This window comes from Anser brachyrhynchus (genome assembly GCF_964034855.1).
Source record: "Anser brachyrhynchus genome assembly, chromosome: 17".
NCBI classification, from domain to species: domain Eukaryota; kingdom Metazoa; phylum Chordata; class Aves; order Anseriformes; family Anatidae; genus Anser; species Anser brachyrhynchus.
Window position 1 is genome coordinate 15,809,810 of NC_137710.1, and position 27,689 is coordinate 15,837,498.

Consider the following 27,689-nt stretch of genomic DNA (forward strand, 5'->3'; position numbering starts at 1 on the left):
AGCCACTAAGCCATTGCTATTTAACCTAGTTAAAAATGTTTATTTGTAAAAATGCAGAGAGCTTACAGTTACTGTTGTGCTGATCCATAAAAACCAAGCGTGGCTGTGGGGCCTGCACACTAGCATGGGCTGGGCAAGCATCAGGGAGTGACGTGGATGCAGCTGGCAGGGAATTAAAGGATCAAAACATAATTAGTGGCAGCCTGGGAGGAGAGTATGCCCTCTTGAGCACATTCATTGTTTTTTTTGTTTTGTTTTGTTTGTTTTTGTGGGTTTTTTTGGTTTTTTTTTGTTTTATACAGGATTACAGAATTGGTCAGTCCATCTGTCCCATACAACATCCTGTTGCACTAATGTGTCCTGGACAGAAGCAGAACATGTATTAATTGATTTTAAATTGCCTACCTAATTATGCTCAAAACCAGCAAAGCCTGTTTTTTGTCAGCAGCCACTGACGCCAACAGAGCCCTCCCACAATGATCCTAAAATTGTATCAGCAGGAGAAAAATCTAAACCAAAGCATGTCAGCAGTGCTCTGAGATGCTAATTGCTGCCAGGCAAGCACCTTCAGTGGGGTTCAGCACATGGCCATCGGCTGGGTGCAGGTGCATCAAATGTGGTGGAAAAGATGTCAGCTCCCCTTCTGTATTCCCATACACATGACCCAGGCAGGTTGGAAAACAAACCACCCCCGTGCGTGGCTCACAATTCACTTTCACAGGGCATGGGGAGAGAGGAGTTTGTTGTTTTACAGTGGCTGATATAATTTTCCATGGGAGTATCTTTCTCCAGATTAGTTGTTTAAAAACAAACAAAAAAAACAAAAACACTTTTTTTTCTGGGACCCATGGAAATGGTCTGTTCAGCCTGGCTGGAGTTCATGTAAATCAGCCTAATTCAAATGTATCAGAGTGAAGTATGTAGGTCAGATATAAGGACCAGAGCCAGGGCTGTGGCAACCTGAAAGGGCTTTAGAGGTCGTGGGGCATAAACAGTTCCAGCACGTGTCCTTGGCCAGGCTCTGCTCAGAGGACTAACGTGATCCTTGGGCGATCATCCCCATTGCAGCAGAGGCAGCAGCCAGGGAGAAGACACTGCTGAAGTAGGAGGGCTCGTGGGAGCTGCAGGGCACTGCTTGTTTGCAAAGGAAGTTAAAGGAGAGAGGGCCATACGAGAAGATGGAAGAAGACAAGGGGAAATGCAAATTCAGATCAGGAATAATACGGCTTTTGTACTAGGGAGAAAAGTGATGCCAGGGCTGCTTTACCTGGGAAAGGATGATTTCACCATTGTGACAGAGGTGGTGTCTCCTTCAGTCCTGAGATGCTGCCAAGGTTCAGACAACTGACGGAGGTTGTCCTGCCCCAGGCTGCCCCAGCCATGTCCAGAGATGACTAAAAGGGACTGCTCTGATGAATGGTGGAAGCGTCAGGGAACAGGCTCGCTGCTGCTGCTCACACAGCCACAGTGACTTGGGCTGCCTGAGCTGGGGAGTAGCAGGGACACCACCCAGCAAAGCAAGCCGGAGGTGCATCCCAGTGCTCTTTCAGAGACAGCGTAACCACAGCCAGCAGGTTCAAATAAGCAGGCACTGACCCAGTTACAGACTTGAGCCCTGTCCACACTGGAGGGAAGGGAAGGGGAGCCCCAGATGCAGAAAGAGGGTGGTGGGCTGGTGCCCAGGATACAGTGGCTCTGTGCCCTGGTTAAGTCACTCCCAGCCCCCAGCGCAGCTCTGCAAGCAGCACAGACAAGCTGCAGGGCTCGTTTAAGGCTGGCTGTAAGTAATCCTCTTGTTATTCCATACGAGCCTCCCCTCCTCCTCCGACAAATGCAGCCAGAGGATGAGGTAAGCACCACGCTTCATTCCTAACAGCAGCAAACCTGCTTCTGTGGGCATGAGGAAGGCAGGGCACTGAAATAGGTGGCACAAACCGCGGGTGTCTTTGTCCCCCTTGTCCATCCACAAAGTGCTGGCAACCAACGCAGGCAGCTGGCATGCTGAGCACAGGGGTACCCGATGCATTGCAGAAGGCTTGTGCTTGCATTTTGGAAGTGTTTCAGCAGCCTGCATCTCTGCAGCTCCTCAAACAAGGCTGCACTGGGGGCCGCAGCTCTTCCCTGTCTCGCCACATGGTGCAGACATTTTCATTCAATTTGTCTAAGCGCGTGCATGTACAACGTGGTCCCATCACAGAGGCTCCCCTTCATACAGCAACCATTGGCTCCAACCTCCCAGCCAGAAAACTACTAATATTCACCGTATGCACAGAAGACAAGGCAAGAAGCAACGGACTTAAACTGTCACAAGGGAGATTTAGGCAAGAGACTAGCAATGTTTCCTCAGGGTGATGACAGCTTTGTCAGATTATGAAATGTCCCTCAGATGCTTTCCAGGTCTTCAGGGTGCTGATCTCATGCTGGGAAGGACAACAGATTTCTCTCGATCCCATCTGCCCCTGCCTAGCTTCCTGCACCAGACTGGAAGTGCTTAAGGGCAGCACCAAGCACCATGGGCCCTGATCCTCACTGGGACATGAAACAAGGTGCCTTCGTGCCTGGCAGCACACCTGACAAATCCCTCCCTGCTCCTGACCTGGTTTTTACCTTCACAGTACTTAGGAAAGCACCCAGGCAAGCAATCACCCTGACTGGATGAAAGTATCAGATGGAATACTGCAAAAGAGATATCAGCGTTCACAAAAACTCTTCTGTGCTGGCAGAAAAGCTCAGATTCGTGTCGCAGGCTCCTCCACTCTATCACCACTAATAATGACGTTTATTAGTAGCTACTATATCTTAATATATTGTCATCACCGATGTGACTCGCACCAGAGGCGTTTCACATGGAACTGGCCAGTGAGCTTCCCTGGAGCTTTAACGCCCATTTACCAGAAACAATCGGACAGCTGAGGAACGCCGGCACGCTGCAAGAAGACAAGCTTGCTGATCCTTCAAAAAGGTGAAGAGTCGCAAGGCGATTCAAGGCAGCAAACGGACACTAATCAAAATAAAAGCTGCTCGAGAATTAAGGAGAAGCTATCATTAATGCCCATTAATATGGATTTCTGTAACCTCTGTGCTTTGATGGGGTCAGGAGGTTACAAAAAGGCAGCAGTGCTGTTGTTGTACTGTAAAGGCACTGAACTGCTGCCTGAGTTTTTTTAGCAGATCTTCTCTTGTTACACCACCTGGTAAGTCGGAAAGAAATTGGCATATAAGAATTCTTTACCTACCATGTGTTTTGTTTTTTTATATTATTTTAACTTGCATCTCTCTTTTGGAAAGTATAAAAATGGCTAGGTGCAAAGGAGGTAAGAGAAACACTAAATGATGCCTAATTCAATAGATGGAATTTTAATCTTGAGGGAGTGCCAGGATAGTTATAAAATTTCTCGAAACAAACAATATTTACAGAACTTAAAACATGCAAGAGACCTCTCCAAGTGGTGTGAACAGTTTATGAGTTCAAGGCACAGATGTTATGTTTTACATACATAAATGTAAAATAATTTGTACATGTATAGGACAGTTTCCATTAGGCAAATCATAATAGCATAGAGATATTTCCAGATAAAAAAGTTAAAACTCATCTTCAACTGAGAAATAACACTAAGTGAAATTTCACTGGTAGGCACATTCCTTAGGTGAATGAAATACAAAAGTGAGCGAGGTGATTATAATGCTTCTGTTCTAGGGAAAAAAGCATAAAGCAAAACACAGGGCACCAGCCAGCTACTCTGGGATGAGACTGGCAGAAGAGTCTTGAATTCCAGCCCCTGCCCTAGTGAGCTGCCTTCTCAGGGAGGTGTCACTGCTCCCCTCCAAGAGAGCACTGCCTTGAACCTCATCGGTCAGCCTGTTAGCTGCAGAGAAAACCAAAACCTAAACACACTTTGGGACAGACAAGGCTTGCCTAGCTGGAGACACAAATAAAGCCAACACTGGTGCACACACTCTGCCAACAATGCCTGCAAACCTTCAGGAAATTAGGAAGACAATTATAATGTATATGGCTGTACAGCCATAAGTAGGGTAAGGTGGCATTGAACACTGCTGGGGTTTGCTGCCCTGTGACTGCAGGGCAGAGCCACCTGCACCTCCAGCCCAAGCCAGACATCCAGATGTTTTTGTGTGACTGGACTCAGCAACTCTCTCTCCCAGGCTGCCAGAAATTGCTGCAGGAAACCACTTCTCATGGAGGCCAGGAGAGGGAGAATTAAGCCCAGCTTAACTGCACAACCGTGTGACTCCTGTCCCACCACATGCTGCTCCTGAAGGCACTCACAACCCATCCCTGCCACCCCAAACACAGTGCCACACCAGTGGTGTCCCAGGCAGCAAAGGAAGTATCCACTGGGCTATATACTGGATGCTGCCGAGTGAGGACAAAACATTCCAGGGAAGGGAAAAGAGTTACAGCCCATGTGCTGCTGTCACTGCTGAATTACTGCTGAGTGCATCAGCTTGTGGCATCCATCCCTTATAACACTGAAAAAAGCAACAGCCCGCGTCCAGGAAATAACAATGCCAGTCGTGACCTAGGACAGGGTCTTTACCCTGGAGAGTATGTGCTCTTCGTAATGCTAAGGAACTGTAGTAGGAGGCAGCTGAAAATGAGTCACCAGGGCATCTGACAGCCAATTCAGCAAAAGCAATCCTGGCTGTATAGCAGGAGAACAAGCCTAAGACAGAAAGCATCTGTTCACAGCACATCTCTGAATAGGACTTTGCTTGCTACGGAAGCACACCACACTCTTGATCTGTGCAGACCCCACTGCAGTGGGCCATGGATCTAAACAACAACAGCCACAAGCAGCAGCTGTGGCACACTGTGTTCTGCCAACTGCTCCAGACAAATGTCCCTATGCAGAAAGATAGATGTTAAGATGATAAATGTTTCTATGCAGAAATGTCTCTATGCAAAAAGGAGCCACGGAGTCTCATCCATGGAGACGTTCTTGCATGTGCTAGAAGAGACTCAGAGCTGGACACAGTAGAAATCTTCAACAGATACAAAAAGTTCCAAGTGACAGCCATGGTGAAGTAGCCAATAATTCCACAGATTCTGCCTTCAGCACTACCCCAGGGCATTCCTGTGTCACAGGTTTGGTTAGTGGTACTGGGATGTTCGGCTGAAGTGCTAAAGCAGTCCCAAAGAGACTCACGTTAAGCCACTGAATTCTGGGAATTACTCTCCACTTTCAGCTGAGTCTGAAGCTCAGCCTTCAACTGACTTTTCCTCTGCAGCTTTGTGTTTCCACCATGCCTGAGAAGTAGATTTGGAAAAAGTATTTTCACAGCATCACACAGCTCTGCAAACTCTTTGCTCACAGGTATGTCCTAGAGGGGAAAATCAATGCAGGTAAGCAAGTGCATGTTATAATTTACCATCCCTCAGGAAAAAAAAATAATAAAATAAAATAAAATAAAATAAAATAAAATAAAATGATATTGCAACATATTCTGTGCTCTCTCAACCCAAATACAAAATTCTACCACAAGCTTGTGAGATCTGAGACTGTTAGCCAACACTACCACATTATGGGGAGGTATGAAATTTGAGCAGCAGGATCCTGCTCCCCTTCTCTGGCAAGAAGCAGAAGAGCTAAGCTGATGATGGAAGCAGCACAGGAATCAAAGAAATATATGGGTGCAAGCTCCTCACAGCACTACTGAAAGACAATGAATTAAGGCAGATAAAGGTGGGAAATGCCCTGCCCAACACTCTTCCCCTGCCCCCCCCCCCAAAAAAATCTGGAGAGTAAGTCAGAATAATGCCAGGATAAGCATTAAGTTCAGCATAATGGTTTACAGAAAGAAGTTTAAAAAAATGGAAAGAAGGAGGTACAAAGGACAGCTATTGAATGGCAGAGGAAGGGTCAACTTTTCAGGGATCATCAGGTCTCTGTAAGGCAGACATATGGATTGTTCATAGCAAAGGGATGTCCTTCTTGATGAAGGACATGATCCACCTGATGGAAACAGTTACAGAGGTAACCTGACTGTAATGATTAAGTGCAGGTGACTGCAGGGAAAACATTTCCCCTGAGCTCACCATCACAGACTGTGTAGCCCACAGTGATACAGTCGATAGAGTCAGCAGAGTTAAGGTGCAAGTCTTCCCATCCTAAAGCAGACCTACACATGAACAGCTCTCATATACTTACCTCAGATGTTGTCATATTGTATGTGATTCAGGCAAAACAAATCCCTTCTCAATAAACGACTGAGTAACTATCTCCTCTTTTTAGAAATTATAAGTACTTGCTAACTAACTGATCCTAAGGGCATTAAGCAGCTACCAGTCTGAGAGAAGGCCTCTATTCCAGAATTGATGCTCTCTGGTAGAGTACATGAGATGTCTTGTGCTGACACCTACCTGGTGACAGTCTTCCCAGATCTAGCACAAATGAGGTTCTTGTGCAATATAAGGGTCATTTAGCTTCATGAAAAATAGAACAGAAATGCCTCCAAAACTATTTGTATCATCAGAGTAAACAGAGCTCAAGTTTCTCAGGGAACTTCTGAATTCAAAGGCCAGACTCCTCCCACCTTTGTGCTGAGAGGTGAGCCCTGCTTCTGCCACACACTGCTGCTGCCCAAAGCATTAAGTAATCCCCAGTTTGGTGCATTCATGCACCTCACTTTGCTACACACACACGCTAAGTGGGGCCTAGGCACATACAAATGTGTCCATATTTCCAACCTGGGGGCCACTCCCAGTCCTCACCGGCCTACAACAATGCCAGAGCTAGAATCCCTCCGGCAGCACTTTGTCATTCCCATACTGCACGTGCAACCGCTTCCCTCCCCTCCCTCTTCTTTCTGGTGTAACACTTACTGGCAGATCCAGGATCTCCACACCGGTGCCAGAATTTGCCTGTAGAGCTTTGAGGACCCCACAGCAGCCTTCACTCTGCATGGGATTTCTGATCATCTGAAAAGAAAGAGCGACAGGATATATGACATCTCTTCTCCTCCCTAACATGTTTTTCTTTGTCATGGAAGTTTCAACTTGTCTCTTCAAGCTGTGCTAACACAAAACTGTCACCTTCCTACAGCAACAGCCAACCATCAGTCACACGTTAAAAGCCTCCTCACGGCCAGAGGTCAAGAGACATGAGCTGCATATCTGAAAGAGCACAGGCTGCAGAAATGGCTCATAGTTGAACACAGACACCCATAGGAGTCCACCCTTGAACAGAAAGGTGTTGCAATGCACACAGAGGAATGGTAGCCACAGCCATGGGAACGGGCCACCCAGGAGCCCCCACATCAGCATAGCCTTGCTGCTGGTCCTGTGGCACAGCTCCAGTTGGGACACCAAGATTTCCTGTATGATCTTTAATGGTACCAGTGGTCCCCGATGGGTGACATACCAGTATGAGGAAGAAGAGAGATGTAGGGATGGGCTTTACGGCCAAGAAATGTCTGTGAAGACAGGTCACCACCATGCAGTACTCCCTCAGAACTGCCCAAACAGCAGGCAAAGGCAAGGAGTACAGTGGTAGAAGGGCTCTCAAGCAGCCATCCCAGTGTTGATCATCATGCCCAGCTGCACACTACTGCTGCAGAGAAAGGACACTGACAATGCTTGAATGTGGCAGGACAGGCTGTGGTTCACACAGTAGCAAGCTCACAGAAATCTCTGTTGACAGAAGAAACTGCTGGATACAAGCGCTCTGTCTCAACAAGCATACTGCAGGGAAACACGGGAGGAGACAGGCTGGGGCAAGTGGCTCCCTGATTTTGCTGAGGTTTGCTCTAAGAGGTTCCAAGTCAGGACACGCATGCATCAGTGATACTTAAACACACATAAGAGGCTCGAATACCTTCCTAGGAAAGTTACTTACGTTAAGAGTCTTTAGAGTCTTGTTTTCTTTCAGGCCAACTGCAAATCGCAGAGCTCCTTCCACAGAAATACGATTATTGCTAAAAACAGATAAAAGGAATGCTTCACACACTGAGATGATCCAAGTAAATAACTGTATTGGGAGGCTGGAACTGGCAAGGAGTTACCAAATCCAGCAGCCTGATAGAGGCATGGCTGTCACATCTCCATGTCCCCAGGTTCAACTAGTAGTGAGGCTCACCATGTATTTCCAATAGGCAAATACACAAACGTATAGAATCATAGAATGGTCTAAGTTGGAAGGGACCTTAAAGATCATCTAGTTCCAATCTCCCTGCCATGGACAGCAATGCCACCCACTAGATCAGGTTGCCCAGGGCCTCCTCCAACCTGGTCTTGAGCACCACTTGTACACCACTCATCACTGGCCTCCGCTTGGACATAGATCCATTGATCACCACTCTCTGGGTGTGACCTTCAAGCCAACTACTTATCCACTGAACAGTCCATCCATCAAATCCATATCTCTCCAATCTGGAGACCAGGATGTCATGTGGGACTGTGTCAAAGCAATATACGCAAAATATGCAACATATATGTGCATGGCTGGGCACACAGACCAACAGAGACAGAAATTCAATATTCATACTTTTCCCTCTTTCTTCGATGCTTGCTCCTCCCCAAACCACCTGGATCCCTTTGATTGCCTTTGGTTTCTCTCCTAAACATCCCATAACAGGACTTGTACAATCCTCAAATGCTCTTTCCCCACATCCCATGATTCTGTGATTTAGTAAAACTTAAGTGCTTAGAAATACCAGTGGCCTTTGCTTTCTGAAGTCTCATCTAGAGGACAAAAGTCTGTTCTGCTGCACCACCAGTTGTAGTGGGAGTTTCCTACACACCTAAACAGTGTAAGGCAAAGAGCTAATTTATTCTTCTAGTGCTGTAAACTGAAGACACGTGCCCTGCTTAGACTGAGGAGCATTCAGGTGTTCATGCCAAGCAGCCCTACGTGTCCTCTTGGCGACAGGTATGAGTACAGGCACAGATCTTGTGCTAAGAGTTGTAGGCACCTTCTTGGTCAGAGCAGTCTGTACAAAGAGCCCAGGTGCGTTATCACAGACATTGCAGTTTCATCAGTCAGGCCAATTCACTCACGGCTCATTAAGTCAGATATTCTTTACTTTCCAGGAGCCTGGAAATGCCTGCTAACCTTATGCTCTTGCAGAATGGTTAACTGTCAACCCATCTGCAGGGTTTGATACTCTGCACAGTTCCTCCTGCTCCAGCCTTCCTCCGTCATGTTATTGTCACCCAGAAACATTTCTAATTAGATTAAATTCTCCATAGATACACAAGCTTGCACCACAGCCTTCCTCTTACCATCTTTGTCTCCCCCTTTTTTTTTTTCCTTCCCTGGGACAACTTCCACCTGTCATATTAATGACTGTGAACTTGTTGAGATCTCAGCTTCTTGGCTGCCTGGCTTCCATTGCTGTTTCTCAAGCAATCCAGTCCTAAGCATGCCTGCCTACACATCATGTGCTGAACAGAGGCAATGGTCCAGTTCCTGCTCCAAGCACGAGATTTTTCTCTCATGCTCTTAAGCCGCATTTCTGCAGGTTCTAGCAAGCTGTTTTCTCATAACTGATCAACTATCTCATCAAGGCCCCTCTACCAGTTACAGCATTCTTTTCTTTGTTGTTGTAAACCAAGGCAACTTCAATCCCATCCTTTGCCTCTCATACCAATCTCTTCTTAAAGTATTGCCTGGCTTTGGACTGCAAGGCTGATGCAGAACTGTTCCCAAGGAATATGCAACTGGGGGATGATCAGATCTTATTGCACCCCAAGTTTAAGGATAGGAATTGGCATTTGGGATGAGACCAGCAGCACTCGTACTTTGTGGTGTTCCCCCTGCCTTACGCACCTACTGCTCTCTGGGGTAGGAGATCCCAATGGCTGCTGCAGGCTTTGCTCACCACATTTGATCTCAGCGCAAAATGGGAGAAAATGTGGAGTGGGACCAGAGTCAGACTCACCTAATGTTGAGCTCTTCCAGTACATTGTTGGTTTTAAGAGCCTCCCCCAAGGCAGCTGCTCCACTGTTGTCAAAACCATTGTAGGAAACATCCAGCACCTTGAGGAATATGTTTGCCTGTAGTTTGACATAATCATACAACTTAAAATCTTAAAATTTCCCTGTTGCTTGATGCAAGCTCGAACAGCCTATTTCTGCGGACTACTATCCCTTCTACTGTCCAAACAGCAGTTGGAGGATTGCTGCACTAGTCCTTGGATGGCACATGTGATTTGTATTATTAAATTACTTTAACGGCCCCTTTCAGCCTAAGAGACTAGAAGAACTGTTTCTTATTTTAATGAGAAACTACTCTCTTTTAGTAGAATAAAACTGTATATTGAATAAAAAACAATTTCAGTATTGATTTATGAATCAGAAGTGCAATGAAACAATTCAAAACATTCATTATAGTAATTTTTACTCTAAAAAGGGAAAGAAATAGAAATAGAGAAATGGAAACATAATATGTCAATAAACAATGGATAATTTTACTTCCTTAATTTCAAGGTGTGTATGATCCCAGATCAGAGATGGCCGGTAGACAGACAAGGGCATAATGCAAACAGCACATGATGAAATTGACACTTACTAAAACAGATGAAGCTTCGTGTGAGATTTCAGAATTTAAAAAGAGGAGTGAAATCCATTTCCTACCCCCAAGCCTTTGGCCAAAGCAGCTGCCCCTTCGCTATGGAAATGGTTCCAGCTGATTTTAAGTTCCTTTAGTCCAATGTTTTCTGCTATTGCCACTCCAAGAACTTCACCTTAAGAAAAATATATGATGCCGAACAGTTTAAGAGTTAAACTAATTAGCTGCTTTGCAAAGCAGGAAGCTTGAGTCAGATTAGGTATATTTCTGCAACTGTCTGTATTACCTCTGGGCAGGCAATTAGAACTAGAACCTATTATTTTCTTTTATACCTTGTTTACCATAGACACAAAGCAGAAGCTGTCAGGCAATAAAGTGAATGTGTTCTCTGACTACAGGCAGCAAATGTAGCCTGTGAAGAAAAAATCCAATCACCACGTAACAGCCAGGATCTTCTGCTCATGCTCAAGAGCTGACTGCACAGGCTCATTCTCCAGCCTGATGTGACTCTGAAAGCCAAAACCAAGTAACAGGTAGCCTCCCACAGCCTCTGGTGCTTCCTGAGCTCTGGCCTCCAGCCAAGGGGTGACAGAGAAGCCAGCTCTGTTCTCTAACCACACCCAGAGCTCTGAAATCTGAAGAGACTTTCTCAGCAAATATTCTGCAAGTGTCTGATGGAGCAGTAAAGAAATGAGGTCAGCAACAAGCACAGAAGAAATGGAAGCCATGTCCATGCCTGAAGACCAGAAGACAGGAGAGCTGTTTGACTGTAAAGGCAGCAGGAGGTCAGCAGAATGGACAGCAGGAGTGGAGAGAAAAGCAGCCATTGCAGCCTTCAAGGTAATGAGAAGGAAAAAACAAACAAACAAACACACCTGAAAAGAACCCAAGTGAAAAACTGATGTCTTCCCAGTGACCAGAAGAGATGAGGATTATGATTGTTTCCTCTCTTGTGAGCCGAAGAAGCCTAATGAAGACATGGAGGATCTTCAGGGAGACTATAGCAGGTGAGATGTGTGATGATACATGATTGTAAAGCAGTAGATACAAGATTGTAAAGCAGCAGGTGGAGAGAACGTGGTGGGTTTTTCACAAAAAACACAACCAGGTTTGGGGAGGAAGAACATGGATCTGACAGACTGCATGGGATGTGGCATGGGAGAGCAGAAATTCAGCTTCTCCATTTTCAAGCGTGTATCCATCACAGACAGAGTTGGAGGTGGAGTGATTTGGCGCACAACTGCAGGGTGAAACCAGGAGTAGGGAGAGGATTTGTGAATATTCAGCCTGGAAATCGTAGCAGAACACATGGCTGGGGTTGTCTAAGGGCAGCCACGGATAAAGAAAATGAAGCATGTGTCAGCAAATGCAAAAAGTGAACGAGCATAAAGGTTGAAGAGTGAAGAATTAGCAATAACATCATGAGGAATGTTCTGCACAAGTGAACAGTTGGGAAGAAAGGATAGGAGAGTTCAGCCCAGCACAAGTGAGCCTGGTGAAACCAGTACAGACTAAGGATGAAAGAGCAATAGCTGGGCTTCCTCACATCACAGAGCATCATAGGAGCACTGTGAATGCAAGGTGTACTGATTAAATAACAGCACGCTTAAAAATCAGCAGCCAAAGACAAAGAGCAATATGCATTAACAAGGCTGAGGTGTGGGGAAGGCACACACTCACAGGACAACAGGAAAATGGAAAAGAAATAGCTAAAGTCACTGGCAAAGGAAGTCCCAAAACCACAAGTTGTCAAAGGTGGCAGAGTACCAGGGAAGCATGCCTACCTGCTTGACTCTCACACCCTTCCCTTGGCATTTGCAACCACCCCTCAATGACAGGGAGCTACGCTAGAAGGCAAACTCATCTCTGCTGACTGTTTTCTGTTCTTATTATGGGTTTTATACATCTGTGAAAGTGGAACTGAAATAATGATCAAGAAGAAAAGCGAATAGTTCAGTGAAAGAAAGTTTCGGAACTTGGAAACTAGTAGAAACAAGGAAAAGAGGTAGAACAGGGAACGCTTGAAATGTTGTAAGAAACAACAGAGAATGAAAATGAACACGCCTTCACAGGTTGACATAGGTTTTGCCTGTGAAGAGCCAAAAACACTTTTCAATAAACTGAAAGTATTAACCAACCCTGCTCCCCGAAGGTCTGAGGCAAGCAAGCAACTCATTAAGCTGCACTGGTAACTTCTGTAGCATCCCTCTATATGCGAGGTATGCAGACAGAACTTTACCTGCTTTATCACCAAACATGTTGTAACTCAGATCAAGAATTTCCACTTTGCTGTTTGCTGTGATGGCATCTGCTAAATACTTTGCTGCATGGTCATCAAATTCGTTTCCTGACAGCTGGAGGGACACAATTGTATTGTTTTCTAGAAGCATAGCAGAAAAGGCCTTAGCTCCCTCAATGCCCAATTTGTTGTCAGATAAATCGACAGCTGAGGAAAGAAAAAAACATTATCAGATCATTAAATCATACCATAACAGTTGTCAGGAAGGCGCCTGACCTCTATGCTTTAATGGCAGAAGTAGTGTCAGACTCAGAAAGTAAGAATGATGAAAACTGGTCTAACACAGTATTTTAACAGGAAAAACAGAACTTCATTTTTCAATTCACAACCTGTCCCTAAGAAACAGCCCTCATTCAAGTTCCACACATGAACACGGAATGAGTCGGAAGTGCAGAGCTGGCACAGAACCCTCTTCCCTGGCCATATGTTTAACTGCGAGTGGCTACTTATGAAAGGCGGGAATACTGACCCTGGAAAAGCAGGGACTGAAAACAAGATCTCTAGACACAAGACTACCCAAATGAGACTTAACTATGAGGAAGCAGTGCTCTGCTTTTGCTCCCAAATTACTACAGAATTATTAGACACGAAGGGTCTCTGGGAAGAGCAGATGAGTGCTGCTGCCTGAACAAAGGCTTGAGATTCAGTATAGATGTGCTTCTCTTTCACCTGTCCCTACTTAGAAGCTGTCTTCCTACATGGCAATCCTGCAAATTCTACTTACAAAGCCCTAACCATTACTTACTATAACCTCTGAATGGTCTAAATTTCAGGTGCATGCCTTTGATCCACAACCAAAGCAAAAATTTGCTCTTTCTCCTGATAACTCTCTGCAGGAAGAGCAGGACTGAGCTGATTCCAGTCAGCTAAATCGTAACTTCCAGTAATGAAATCATAACTTCACAAAAATAAAGACAGATACAGATCCACAGATACAGATAGAGAAAAGTGAGAAAGCACCACAGTTTTAAACACTCACTGTTCAAAGAGCACCCCAATTCCCTTATGTGTTTCACAAAAGCAGTCACCAATATAGTGGGATTGGCTAAATTCACAAAGCCAGCACAATTTCCTCCTCTACAGCGAAGCAGGAACAGATGCACCAGAGAACAGCAGGAAGGATAATACAAACCTGAAATGTAGCAGTTTTCTTTCAGCATCTCTGCAATTGCAGCTGCCCCTTCTCCCAGCAGCCAGTTGTCACCCAGGTCTAACTCGATGATAGAGGTATCAGCCACCAAGGAAAGAGCTAAGGCCTTGGCACCCTGCAACAAAAAACTCACAGTGGGTCATTTACGGTTTCACCAGGTTCCCAAAGCTCTGGTGAGCTTTCCTGTTTCAGCTCTTAGCCTGGCAGGGATCGGGGGGATTTCACAAAGCAACCAGCAGGATTCGCAAAAAGATCTCCCTTCCAAAATAATTTAAAAATAGACTGGAAAAGCAAATGCTGAATATGGTTTACATTGAAGAGGTTTCATTTACCTTGTCAATTGTGAATTAATACCTCTTTCCACAAAAATCAGGAAAAATGCTTCTACTGACAATATTCATGATGTAGAGGGAAACTAGCCCCTGTGCCTGACAGCGTGCCTTTCTGGACATCACTTCTACCTGGCAGCCTGCGTGCACAGCCAGCACGAGCACGCCCTTTGGTTACTGCAGGCTGCTCTGACTCCTGACCTCTACATGTACGAAGCTTGGATGCAGCCAATATCAAGGGAAATTCTTCATTTCAAAAAAAATCCCTAGAATTAAACAGAAGTGTTGCAATGACCTTCTGATTACTCAAGTTACGTTCTCCAGCCCTGGGTATCAGACACAGGAAATGAACTAGACGGAGACTCAGAACTGTTGCAGATGAAATAAACTTAACAGAGCAAATGGATTTATCAAAAATCACTATGAAAGGCTGTGTCCTTTTTGTGGTCCGATTGACTAAAATGCCATGCACCCTGAAAGCAGCTTTCATCGGTAGAAGCAGCCAACAAGAACCAACGTGCACACTTAAAAATGATTGTAATTTCTTCTTTTGAGACGCTGGAACAGGCTGCCCAGAGAAGCTGTGGATGTCCCATCCCTGGAAGTGTTCAAGGCCGGGCTGGATGGGGCTTTGAGGTGTCCCTGCCCATGGCAGGGGGGTTGGAACTCAATGACCTGTAATGTCCCTTCCAACCCAAAGCGTTCAAGGACTCCATGATTCTTTAAAATGCTGAGATTCGAGTTATAAAATGCAGGACACCCCAGGGGAGACTACACACTCCCAGGCAAAGTTCTCAATCCAAAGGGAAGCGTGCTAAAGCGGTATTTGCACGTCTCACCCTCCAGGTCCCGGGAAGGAGATGCCTTCCTGCTCTGAGCCCCACCACTGCCACTGCTCCCCAAACCCAGGTGCCAAACGGGGGAGGGGGGATAACGGGAAGGGGCAAGTAACAGGAAGAGATAACGGGAAGGGGGGATAACAGGAAGGGGGGATAATGGGGAGGGGGTAATAGCGGGAAGGGGGGATAATGGGGAGGGGGGATAACGGGAAGGGGGGGTAACAGGGAGGGGGTAATAGTGGGAAGGGGGATAACGGGGAGGGGGGATAACGGGGAGAGATAACGGGAAGGGGGGATAACAGGAAGGGGGGATAACGGGGAAGGGGGTAATAGCGGGAAGGGGGGATAACGGGGAGAGATAACGGGGAGGGGGGATAACGGGGAGGGGGGATAACGGGGAGAGATAACAGGAAGGGGGGAAAACGGGGAGGGGGGATAACGGGAGGAGATAACAGGAGGGGTATCGGGAAGGGGGGTAACGGGGCGAGGGCGGAAGGCGCGGACCACCCCCGGCCCACGGCGGGCACCCCTCACCCGCGGGCCCAGGCCGCGGTGCCGCAGGGGGATGGCGGGGCCCCGCGGCCGCCGCAGGAGGCAGGAGGCCGGGCTGACGCCGCAGGCCCGGCACGCCGCCAGGTACGAGCTCCCTCCCGCGGCGCCGGGGGCGGCCTCCGGGCCTGCGGGGCAGAGCGAGGCGCGGAGCCCTTCACCGGGCGCCTCGGCGGTGCCCGCGAGCTCCGCCGCCGCCCCCGGGCCCCCCGCCGCCATCTCGGGAGCCGCGGCCGGGCCCCGCGCCGCTGCCATGGCGGCGGCCGCGCTGTGCGGCGGGCTGCTCGACTACAAGACGGAGAAGTTCGCGCTGACGCGGAACCGGCGGGTGGGGCTGCTGCACCGCCTGCTGCAGCTCGCCGTCCTGGGCTACCTGCTCGGGTAGGGCGCCCGGCCCGCCGCGGCTCCCCCCCCCTCCCCGGGACGGCCGGGCCGGGCTCACCGCGCCGCGCCTGCCGTGCCGCCCGTCCCCAGGTGGGTGCTCGTGGTGCGGAGGGGCTACCAGGACACGGACGCGGCCCCCCACGTCTCGGTCATCACCAAGCTGAAGGGGGTTTCGGTCACCCGGGCGAAGGACGCGCGCAGCCGGCTCTGGGACGCGGCCGATTACGCGAGCCCACCTCAGGTAGGCGGCGGGCCCGGCCCCGGCCCCGGCCCCGGCCCCGGCCCCGGCCCCGGGGGGGTCGCGGCCGCTCCTCCCGCAGCGGCCCGGCGGGTCCGGGGCGAGCGTGCGACGCTGTGGTAAGGGCCCCGTGAAGGGGGGCAGCTCTGCTGCCGGCAAAGATTGCGACCTCCGAAGCGAGACGCCTTGTGGAAAACGTAGCGGTGCCAACGCGGCGCTGAAGACGTCTTCTTGCCTCCTAGGGAGAAAACGTGCTCTTCCTGGTGACCAACTTCATTGCCACAGCCAAGCAAGCCCAAGGCACCTGTCCCGAGGTAAATAAGCCGTGCTGTTGGTTAGCCTAGGCCTGCAGTGGGGTCGATGTGTAAAACCTGTCGGTGCTGCTGCTGCTCTGTGGCTGCACGGGAGCTCTACAGCGATCCCCAGTGCAAGACCAAACAGAATGGAAAAGGGACAAACGCAGCTGATTTCCCGCGTTCTAGTTGCTCCAAATTTCACTTGCTTGTTTGCGCTCACTCGCATAGCTGCATGAACCAAGCCATGTAACTGAGCGGTCCAGCCAGAATCACTTGTGACCAGAAGGATGAGGGACACAGTCTGTTGGGTCCTCCACAGCTGTCTGGGCTTCTTCAAGGTTGGTGACGCTATATGATTTTTACAGGCTTTCTGCTGTCCTCTGACGTGGGATGTGCTGGGGAGGTTAAGTTGCATTGCCTCACGCTTATTCCATATTTGCACTGTGCCTAGCATCAGCAACCTCATCACTCCAGCCCCGGCTAATGCTTTTCTGTTACCCATGTACCTCCTGCAGTCATGTATATCCTTGACTTCTTCACTCGCTGTGAAGACTTGCTTCTCTTACCTCTCTTCTGCTGTTTTCTGTGATACTTTTGAACACGTACTCCATGGACACCTCTGTTTCCTTTATAACTCCCTACTGCAGTGCTAGTATCTATTCATCATAGTGGCCTGCTTTTAGGAGGAATGGAACACAAGGGCTAGGTGGTTTCCCAATCAACAGTCACTCAGTGGTATATATTTTGTGAGAGAAATCTTCCCAATAAGGCTGGATTCAGACTGGCCAGCTCTCCCAGACTGGACCCTGTTCGGTAGACAGGAGCAAATGTTCTTTAAGCTAAGCCATTGCTGTCCCCTTGTGCCAGAGCCAAGCACCGTTTGTCCTAATGGTTCTCTTGGCTTTTGCTGTGGGCTTCTGTGCGGCGCCCAGCTCGATCCTGCTTCCTGGTTCACCCCGTGCTGCAGGTTCCCAGGCAGGCTCTACTTGGAACACGGTCCACAGACTGCAGAAGAGGAGAAGCAACCCCATTTTCAGGCTGGGGAAAATGGTCATCCTTTAACGTGTTGAGAATTCCTAAAGTACTGATAGCTGTAGGGATGTCCTCAGAGGAAAACGTGTGCCGTAGAGTGTTTCAGAGCTTTGGCATGGGTGGTCACTGGCATTTCTGGATGCTCATTTTTCCAGTCTGCCAGCCAAGTAGACAGCAGAGTATTTAATCTTGTTGTTGCATGTCTGGATGCCTGTGAGAGCCTTCACCCTGCGTTGCTCTCTCTCCAGTAGCTTCTCAGTCCTGGTTTTCAGGCTGTAGCTGAAATGTCTTTTTGGAAAGCTTTGAAGATATAGCAGTGGCAGCTTTTGAGAATATTCAGATCCTCCTGCAAAGTTTAATTACCAAAGTACTCTGTGCTGGCAGACCAGGAAGCAGGTCCAGCTGGATGCAGGGCAAATTAATACAAAGGTGTGTTCTGATTGACTGATAAGCATTTGGCTTCATGTGTGCATTACTGGGTGATTTTGTTCTTGGCACTACCCAAGTTGTGAAACAAAAGGGAACTTATGCTGAAGTCGTAGCCAGCACCCTAACACAGGCGAGGTTGTTTTAGCAAGTGATAACTGTGCTGAGCTCAGACCCGTGGCTGAGCAGTGGCATATCTCCTAGGGAGAGCATTCCATACTGATCTCCAGTACTTTGAGTGACTGAAAACTCTCTGCTTCTCTTTACAAGGAGCTCTGAAGGTTAAGGAAGATGACCAAAATGGCCTTAGAGCTAGAAGGCATTAGTCAGCCTTGTCCAGATGCAAGCTCTGAGGCTAAAGGAACATTTCACATACATTGTGGTGTTTAGCACATCTAGTTGTGCTCAGCTCTTACAGCACCGGATGCTTGTGAGTGTCACGTTGTCCCAGGTGATGGAGGACTGTGTCCTCAGGATGAGATGGTTGTTAGATTTTGGGGAGAAGCCTTATCCCTGTTTGCTCACATCTGATGCTACCGGTGGTTTGCTCTCCCAAGATTTGCTTTGCTTCCTGGCCCCAGTGTGTGGCTGTACAGCTGTTGAGGGCTGGGAATCAGCAATTGTTTCTGATAAAGATTAAGAGTAAAGTAATTCTCTATCCAAGAATATTTATTTTTTATTTAACCTTTCAGCTCTGAAGTTTCAACAATTTATGCACAGCAGGTCTCAGCTGTTCACACAAGCATTTCTGCCCCTTTCTGAAATCACTTTTGTCCCAGGAACAAAAATGCTGTGAACTCTGAGCAACACCTGGGCGTAGAAGCTGAGCTCTGCTGTGACCACCTTGGGGGATGTCTCCTGAAAAAGTGCGGTTGTTTACCTGCTTGTCATCGAGGCTGTTCTAAATGCTAGTGAGCTCATGTTCCTGTCCTGTCCCAAACCTGCAGTTCTTAGGTAGATTCCTAGAAAAATGTTACTTGTAATTTTCCCAAGACTGTTTCACAACTAAGATGCAGCCACAGTCTAGAGAGCTTTAGGAGCACAGATCCAGGGCCCCGTGATGGCTTTTAACTGAGGCTAGATCTCTGCTTCTCTCACAGTGCATACTTGCAGTACATGTAACCTTGTTCTGATCATGCCTGTGGAGAATGCCAATAGATTTTCAAGGCTGACTTCCACAAGAAGATAGTAGAGGATGCATGTTGAAACCTTGGCCAGGCTTTCTGTAGGTTTTCTGTTGCATCGTCACAGACTTCAGTATAAAAATTTCTTCCAAGGTTTGCAACTTGCATGCCCTGCACAACCAGAAGTGTCTGTGTCTGACAAGGAGCACGTGGCATGTTTCTTATTTTCTGGACTTCAAAAGGGACTGAAATGCCCATCTGCAAATGTTGGTTGTATAGATTCTGCTGGAGGTGGAATCCTGGACATCTGAATCAGATTGAGGAAGACTAAGTACTGTTATGAGCATGTCTCTATTACAGCCTTTCATGTGGGTCCCTCGAGCCCATGGGCATGGGAGGCACAAACCTGGCAGGCACCTCTCTGCAGCAGTTGGTCAGGACTCCCCGTTCCCTCCAGTAAGCATTCCTTCTGAGGTCTTGCTCCCAGGCCAGCTCACCTCCTTGTTGGCACGTCTGGCCCAACGTTTGCTGTGGAGCACACGTTCCCTTGCACACCTGCACTTGCTGCAGCTGGTACACCCCAGGCACACGGGCCCCTCTGAGCTGTGGTCCCACTTGAGCTGCTGGCACTCAGACCCCCATACACACACATGCACACAGAATAGAGCCCCTCACTCAAGAAAATAGCCAGAAATGGAGTTTAATGTGAAGATGGGACGGTGCTGATCAGGTGCAGGGCATGGCCGGACATGTGTACTGACCAGCCTCCTCTTTACATGACACCAGTTGTTACTATCCTTATATCTCTGTTTTCCAATGTTTGTTCTTTCTCAAATCACCTAGGTCCATCCCTTTCCCTGCTTTTTCTTCTTCCCCTAAACATCCCATAGAAAGCCCTGCACAATCCCCAAATGCTCTTCTGCATCCCATAATGATTCCCATACCCTCAAGGCAGTGTCCCCTCTCAGTCCCAAAGGCGCTTCAGGTTGCTGCTCCTCTTGACTTCTCATAATGAGTTTTGCACTATGGGGCTGAGGCTTTCCAGGGACAGCCCTGGGAGGGGCCTGGGCAGAAGACTGCTTCTTCTGTCTCTGTAATTGGGGTTTCCCCACCTGCCTTTGGGTCTCTGGGCATGGGGAGGTGCATCTCTGATGGGCTGGCGGTTCCTGCGATGGTCAGGCAGTGGCTGGGGAAGAGTGTTTCCTGTATTCCCTTACCTGCCGTCATCTCTGTTTGAACAGGAGCTTGTTGCTGCTCCTAACAGTCAAGCAGGTTCTGAGTAGGGGTGAAGCTTTCAGTCTCTGCTGTAAAGCTTCTTGCACTGTATTTGAGGACTCTTCATCCCATCCCTGGGGGAACTGTGGTGGTGCTTTACAAAATACTCTAGGTTCTGCCCAAATAAGGTCCTCCCAAACCCGACTGTGCTTGTTCCCAGTTCTAGCCAAGAGGTCTGAGCTAGCACCCAAGGCTTCCCCTGCTGCCAAGGCAGAAGCGCTGAGCACCCCAGACAGGCAGAAAGGATTGCCCTTTGGAGATGCCTCCCTCCTCAGTCTGCAGGCTGCCCAGGGCGCTGTTTGGGAAGTGATGGATGTCTCTTGTAAGTGTTGGGAACACGCACAGAGAAACAGGAGCAACTGCACAGAAATGTGGGTAAGTGACTGCGTGGCCTTAATTGGCTGTGCAGCGGGGTAACAGCACTTCTGTTCTGTCTCTCTCAGAGCCCCTCTGTGCTAGATGGGATGTGCACAGAAGACGTGGACTGTCCCGTGGGAAGCCCAGTGGTTCATGGCAATGGTACTGGGTGTTTTGCTAAAAATAATAGTAATAATAAAAAAGTTTTAATTCCTCATGCTTGTTAACAAACAGATTCACAGAGGTGCCTAACTGCACAAGTTCAGTGCTTTTGTAAGTGTGCACTGAAGGTCTTTCCAACCATTTATTCTTGACAAAACCTGTTACTGCCGGGAGAACAGATGGTTCTGGCAAAAGCTGATGTCAGCATCAAATGTAGAGTTGCTTTGTTTTTGATGTTGGCTGCTGGAATTGAAAACAAAGTGCTTTGTTTTCGGCAGGTTTTCCTTTTGTAATAAAACCTGGATTTTATTTCATGCTGATTAATATTAGAAACCCATGTGAGTTCAGCTAGGAAAGGGATATTTCAGCCTTAGGTTGACAGGTTGGTTGACAAAGCTTTGTGTGCCAGATTACCCCCTGCAATTTGTTTCCCTCTGGGGAGTAGGTGGCTTCAGCAGCTGCCAGGCAGGAAAGGCACTGCTGGACAGGCACTGAGTCAGCAGCAGCACCCAGTTTCTTGCCTTTGTAAAACAGCCACCTGGCCTTGAAGGGAGAGTTCCACAGAAAAGTTCTTGGATGGGGAAAACACTGAAGATGATCCCAGGGTCATCTTTGTGGTTCAGGAGCTGCAGAGAAAACGTTTCATTAAGAGAGTAGTAAATGATGCACATTGTCTCATTTCTAGGGATAAAAACTGGAAAATGTGTGATGTTCAACACTACCCATTCCACCTGCGAGATCTATGGCTGGTGCCCCGTGGAGAACAACACCCTGCCCAGGTACAGTATGGGGTCAGAGGACAGCGGGTGGCAAGAGCAGTCTCTGAAGAGCAGTGCTTTGGTTGCTGCCCTTTGTGGTCTGCGTAATTGGTATCCTGATCCTTCCTGCCCAGAGGTAGCCAAGCTCAGGGTGGTCTTTGACTGTGACGTTGACCTACTGGTCATTTAAGCCCAGAGGACTTCACACAAGAACGTTGCTTGCAGTTGTCCATAGTAGCCCAAGTCCTGGGATCATGGAAGAAACTGTAGAGCAAGGGGAATGGGGACATGTCTTGGCCACTGTGCAAAAACTGAGTTCATTGGTGGTTGTTTTCCAGGAAACCTCTTCTGGCTGAGGCTGAGAATTTTACTCTTTTTATAAAAAATACTGTCAACTTCACCAAATTTAACTTCTCCAAGTAAGTATGATGCCCTTCAACAGGGACTGTGTTTGCAGCATGGTCCAGCCTCTATGCTGAGCTTGTCTGCCCAGAGGCCGAGCAGGCAGGATGTACCAAGAGGCCATGGTGCCATCAGGGACAGGCCAGGTGGCTTGGGCAGTTAAGATTCAGGGTGATGTGTTCAGGAGAATGCTGGTTGCTTTGGCTGCATATGTTTTTGCATATGTAAGAGCAGTGGGATGGGGAGCCCCAGAGGGATTGCTGACCTGTCTAGAGCACTGCAAGCAGAGCAGAAGGCCAGTCATTCCCAAGGCCTCATTTTACCTCATGTTTTTGCATCTTAGTCCCTGCAAGTGCATGTATTGCTGAGGGTTTCATTAGAGCTGTGATTTACCAGTCATCTAAATACGAGACCTTAGCCTGTCTTGAGCATAGCCTGAGCCAGTGTTGTCTACCTCCCTCATCTTATAAGCAGGTGCAGTGTTTTTCACCCTCTATAGCAGCATGCTTCCTCGACTGCCTGCTTGAATGCACAGCTCCCCTTATCGGTGGGAGGGGAAGGCTGCGGGAGAGGGGGGCTGGTGCCTGCGGGGGATGTTGTACAGGCAGAAAGGAGAGAGAGAGAAGGGATGAAAATGCAGCCCCAGTGCTGCCTTACTCTGGCAAGAAAAATGGCTTGGGTAGCTGAACTGCCCCTGCTGTCAGTCTGTGAGCTAGAGCTGGGTCATTACATCTCACAGGGTGCCTGACACCATGGGAGCAACGTGCCAGGGGAAGAAAGAAGCATGAAGGCAGAGGTGTGGGGGGGGCGGGAGCTGGGAGAGAAAGGAGCATGGCAGGCTGCACCAACCAGCAGGTGCTGTCTCCGAGCGTGATTTCCCTAAGCCAGTTACCCTACACCATCACACAGACCTAGGCTTGACAAGGGGCGATGACTATGTGCCCCTGAAGCAGGAGCATTTCCCCCGTGCATCACTCTTTGGGGACACCGGGACCTGTGGAAGGGTGTCCTCAGTCTCACAGCAGAGCACCATGGCCTCCCACACCCTGCTGTACCCGTGACAGCTCTCTCCCTCTTCTGTCTCAGGGGCAATACTTTGCAAACCAATGACCCCACCTATTTCAAGAGCTGCACGTACGATCCGTTTTTCAACCCTTCCTGCCCTGTGTTCCGTATCGGTGACGTGGTAGAGGCAGCTGGGGAGACCTTTGGGGATCTCGCACTGCTGGTATGTGCTTTTCCTCTTAAAACGTGGAAGAAGACTGCAAATTTCCCAAGGGTGTGGGTAAGGGAGGGGCTGGACTGACCCCTGAAATGCAAACGGAATGGCCTGAACTCTCTGTGATCTCTGAAAACCCTAACAGTAGAGAACTCAGCAAATCTCTGGTCGCTGGAGTAAAATGCGTGTTGGTGTGCTGCAGGGAGGAAGCATCAGCATTCGCATTGAGTGGGACTGTGACCTGGATCAGTCCACTGCCCAGTGCCAGCCGCAGTACTCCTTCATCCTTGTCGACAGGAGGTACAATTTCAGGTGAGGGTGCCAGGACAGTGGCCACATGGGTGCCTAAGATGAGCACGCTGCAATCACTCAAGATCTTGGTTTTCCTGAAAAGAGCAGCAGGGCTAAGGGGACCCAGTAACGCAGCTTAGGGTCTGTCAGGTGCGGAGCACCATGGCATTTTCAGGACCTCATAACTGAGCTCTGCTTGGAGGTGCACAAGCCATGACCTGGCTGAAGGCAGGGACGTGTGCCTGGCCGTGGTTGCTCTGGGAGCTGCCTGCAGCGCCATGCTCCTCAGCTGGGTGGTGAGCAGGAGCCTGCTGCCACAGCCAAGCTTGGGAGATGTGGCAGCACATGCATCACCCACATCCCTGGGTGCTGGAGGAGACGAGGTGTGCACAGGCACATAGTGTCCATGGGATACATGTGGCTCTGGCAGGCCTTCCCTAGTCCTCCTCCCTCACCCTGCCTGTGCAGAACTGTGGTGGCTTCCTGAGCCTTGTCCAATGTGTCTCCCACAGAACGGCCTCTTACTACTGGGACTCCCAGCGGCGGCCCTACCGGAGCCTGATGAAACTATACGGCATCCGCTTTGACATCTCTGTGCATGGCCAGGTACCATGTCGTTGGAAGACCCTGCACGCACAGAGCTGTCTTGCTTTTCACCAGCGGTGACTGCTTGCTCTGCTCACTGCTGCTCCCTCCTGCCACTAAGCCCTATTGTCATCTTCTGGTGTTGTTTCTCCTCACCCTGGTGAGTTCTTTACCTCTTTCCAGAGATTTATTTCCCTCTGAGTTGATCAATGGAGGATAGCAGGAAAAAATGGTCTCTCCCATTTGAAGAGCAACTTCTTGGTAATGCCCTGAGCAGTGAGGTTTTCCATGCTGAAAATCTGCCATGGGCGTTGTGAGATACTAACCCCTATAGTCAAGGTGAGCTTGTCTGGCCAGGCATTGTGGGCATCCCTGAAGGACCTGTGGTGGGAGAACCCTGGTGAAGATCAACCTGAACTTTTCTGAACCTGGACAGTTAATCTCTTCTTCATTAATTGTACCCTTGGGGAGGAAAGCATGGGCGTGAGCATGGCTGATGCTACTCTGTATAGTGCCACTGACAAACTCAGTACTCACCGGTGCAGGATGTGGCCTGTGCTGGGAGGACTTGCCACCCTGAGAGATATCCACAGCAGCTCACCTGTTGTGTGTAGCAATGCCTTTTTCGCTTGAGGAGAGACAAGCATAGAGTGTAGGGCAGGGCGCACCATTTCTGGGTGGTGAGACCAGGTCAGGGAAAGTGTGGAGCAGGAGATAATAGCCAGGAGAGACACAGGAACCCAAATATCTTTTTTTTTTTCTTTTTTTTTTCCCCAGAGTTATCAGACCCATTTGAGCAGAGAGGGATGCATCGCATCAGGGATGTTTGCTGTTCTGCAGGGTGTAGTTCCGTGTGTAGCAGTCTTGCAGCAAGACAAAGGCTCCCCCTGTGCCTGTAGGAGTTAGGTGGGTCAGAGTAACCTCTGCTGCCGTTGAATCATGAGCTGCCTCAGTTGCTTCTTTCACAGCCCAGTGGGTTTCGAATAAAGTCTATAGCAGCCAGTCTCCTACAGTTGGGCACGGAGCAATGATCCTAGTTTCCTCCAGCACCTCCCCTTTCGCAGGACAGCAGGCTTTAAGCACGCTGCTTGGCTTTTCTCACAGCCCTCTCACTATTCTCTGCCCACTCTTTCTCTTTCACCCACTCTTTCTCTTTCACCCCCTCTTTCTTGGCAGGCTGGGAAGTTCGGCATAATTCCTGCTGCCGTGAGTTTTGGCACTGGCATTGCGTTCTTCGGAGCCGTGAGTGCTAAATATGCTCTTTTCCTCTGATCCATGGGCCAGGATTTGCTACTCATCTGCTGTTTCCCCTGCCTGCCTGCAGTGCCAAGCTTCCCTACTAAAGGGAGCTGGTGTCTGGCTCCAGCATGGATGTTGCCATTGCAGTCCCTTGTGGACCTGTCTGGCAACTGCTGTCACGGCCCTTCCCCTTTGGCAGGGTGACGGGGAGCCTGGGCTCTCCCTCTGCCCTCCCCTTTCATCCCAGACATAGTGTCCCAAAAGACCACTTGTCCTGTCCCTGTCCATTATGTGGCTGTGACCATGGCTCTGCACTCTACCAGCCCTGATCCTTCACTGGTGCATCACGGCCCAGGTGACTGGACCTGACCTTGAGCATCTCCTGGCAGCAGGCTGGGCCAGAGAGGTCCCTGCCGCACTGCCTGGGAAGCTGGGCAGCAGAAAGCTTACATAGTGCCCCTGTGCTGACAAACTGGTAGAGCCTGGCAAGCATGGAGTGGCAGCCAGCCAGGCTTGTACGGGTGCCATGGGCAGAGGGCCTGGCACTCTTGCACGATGATCCACTGCTGACTGCTCTACTGCATATGTTCTCCTCTAGGCCACAGTGGTCTGTGACCTGGTTCTGCTCTATCTGGATACAAAGGCTGACTTCTATTGGAAGGAGAAGTTTGAGGAGGTAAGAACAGGCTGCAGGGCCACTTAGGAGAACTGAAATTAGAGTAAATTTTGTGAGCTGATTGAATTATTTTCTGCCCTTTGGCAGTTTGCAAGATCTGGGAAAGCCCAGGTGGAGCATTTCTCAGTCTGTCCTCCCTCCAACTCTTGGAACTCGGTGGCTAGTCTGAACTGTACCTGTCACAAGTTTAACTCTGACAAGATTAAAGACAACAGATAACTGAGAGGGAACAGGGGGACCCAGCTGGTGCCCAAACTGCAGGGAAAACTGTTATACAGCAAGGAGTCCACAAGGTCACAGCCAGGAGCCTGGGCTTCCCCGAGTCTCCTACACAGGAAAATTTTAAATTGTTCTTTACCTTGGAATTCTGAAGCAGCTCCACATTTATTCACCCTCTTCAGAACTGAATCTGGCCAAACTGTGTGTGAAGAAGGGCAGATCTTCATAGCGTGCTGGAGCTATGTCAGTGTCGATGCTGCAGTTTAGCATCAGGTTTTCTTGTTGTGCATGGTGCTTGGCTTGGCACTGCCCAGGTGAATCACAGAGTCACAGAGGTATGGACCAGGAGGCCCTTTCAGAGTTTTTTCATCCGAACTCCCCATCAGAGCAGAACTGCTGCCAGCCCTAGCACAGGTCATCTGTGGCTTTATCTGGCTGAGTGTTGGAAGCCTCCAAGGACAGAGATCCTCCAGGTCCTTGGTAAACTGTCCTAGGGCTGTACCATCCTACCAAGGAAAAAAGTTTTGCGCAATTCCAGTCTGAATCGCAAGTTACAGGTTGGGTTAGAGTCTCAAGGAATGGATCTGCTTGCATGGGACTGAGCAGAGCAGGACCACCTGCCTAGGCTGTCCACTTGTATGTAGAACATGTCCCTGTTCGTTTTGCAGGCAAAACCCCCCAAAGGTAAGACAGAGGCAGCAGCTGAACCACAGTGGGCTGACCAAGACATCAGGAATGCTCAGTGACGATCACTGTTCAATCTGGAGTGACCTCCAGATAGATGTGATGGGGGCACAGCTGCAAGCCCAGTGGATGTGGCCTACTGCTGGCCTGAAGGCGCATGGCTGGGGCTGTGGTCTGCCCTTCCTCGAGAAATGCTTGTATCAGCAGGAGCCCTGGGCACACAGAGCATGTGTGGAGAGCCCTCACTTGGGTGTCCCCTTGGCACAGTGCACAGCCATGCAACTCCCAGGGCCGATGGGCCATCAGCCAAGCGCAGCCACGCCATTGAGCTGCTGTGGGAGCTGGAGCTTGCTGGGAAGCAGCTGGTCCATGCTCAACACAAGAGGCTTAAAGTACTTTGCGCTTCTTCCCTTCCTGGATGGCTCTTGGGGTTGATTTCCCAAGGAAAAACAGGGATGCAATGAAATAAAGCTGTTCAGAAAGTGAGAGGTGGCTCTGCTCTGTCTTTAGCCCACAGGGTGGCTGTGAAGGTTTTGTGGCACTGCTCTGTCCCTTGGACCCCTGTGTCCTTGCCTGGTCACATACAGAAAGGGCAGTGCACCAGAGTCCTGAAAGCACTGGGCTGC

General features: G+C 49.1%; 2 protein-coding genes across 9 annotated transcripts; one reads left to right on the forward strand and one right to left on the reverse strand.

Annotated features, from left to right (window-relative positions):
- Positions 1 to 19: 19 nt before the first annotated feature.
- On the reverse strand, positions 20 to 15,951 carry LOC308179694 (uncharacterized protein; the record flags this gene model as incomplete). Its single annotated transcript, XM_080560245.1, has 9 exons — positions 20 to 5,343; positions 6,845 to 6,940; positions 7,857 to 7,935; positions 9,901 to 10,016; positions 10,596 to 10,705; positions 12,770 to 12,976; positions 13,962 to 14,094; positions 15,682 to 15,824; positions 15,936 to 15,951. The coding sequence occupies 9 exons, from the start codon at positions 15,949 to 15,951 to the stop codon at positions 5,170 to 5,172; spliced, it is 1,074 nt and encodes a 357-aa protein (XP_080416371.1). The 3' UTR covers positions 20 to 5,169.
- On the forward strand, positions 15,798 to 27,549 carry P2RX6 (purinergic receptor P2X 6). Of its 8 annotated transcripts, none has more exons than XR_013940199.1 (12): positions 15,798 to 16,077; positions 16,171 to 16,321; positions 16,561 to 16,632; positions 20,915 to 20,990; positions 21,676 to 21,769; positions 22,087 to 22,167; positions 23,237 to 23,378; positions 23,572 to 23,681; positions 24,173 to 24,266; positions 25,023 to 25,151; positions 26,083 to 26,160; positions 27,048 to 27,083. XR_013940199.1 is itself a non-coding variant. In XM_080558929.1 (12 exons), the coding sequence occupies exons 1-12, from the start codon at positions 15,950 to 15,952 to the stop codon at positions 27,123 to 27,125; spliced, it is 1,170 nt and encodes a 389-aa protein (XP_080415055.1). In that variant the 5' UTR covers positions 15,798 to 15,949; the 3' UTR covers positions 27,126 to 27,549. The 8 variants fall into 8 exon arrangements, 5 of the variants coding, with proteins under 5 accessions (XP_080415055.1, XP_080415056.1, XP_080415057.1 ...); XR_013940200.1 differs by lacking the exon at positions 27,048 to 27,083 and adding an exon at positions 25,422 to 25,487 and having other exon boundaries at positions 26,083 to 26,155; XM_080558929.1 differs by lacking the exon at positions 25,023 to 25,151 and adding an exon at positions 25,422 to 25,487 and having other exon boundaries at positions 27,048 to 27,549.
- Positions 27,550 to 27,689: the final 140 nt, after the last annotated feature.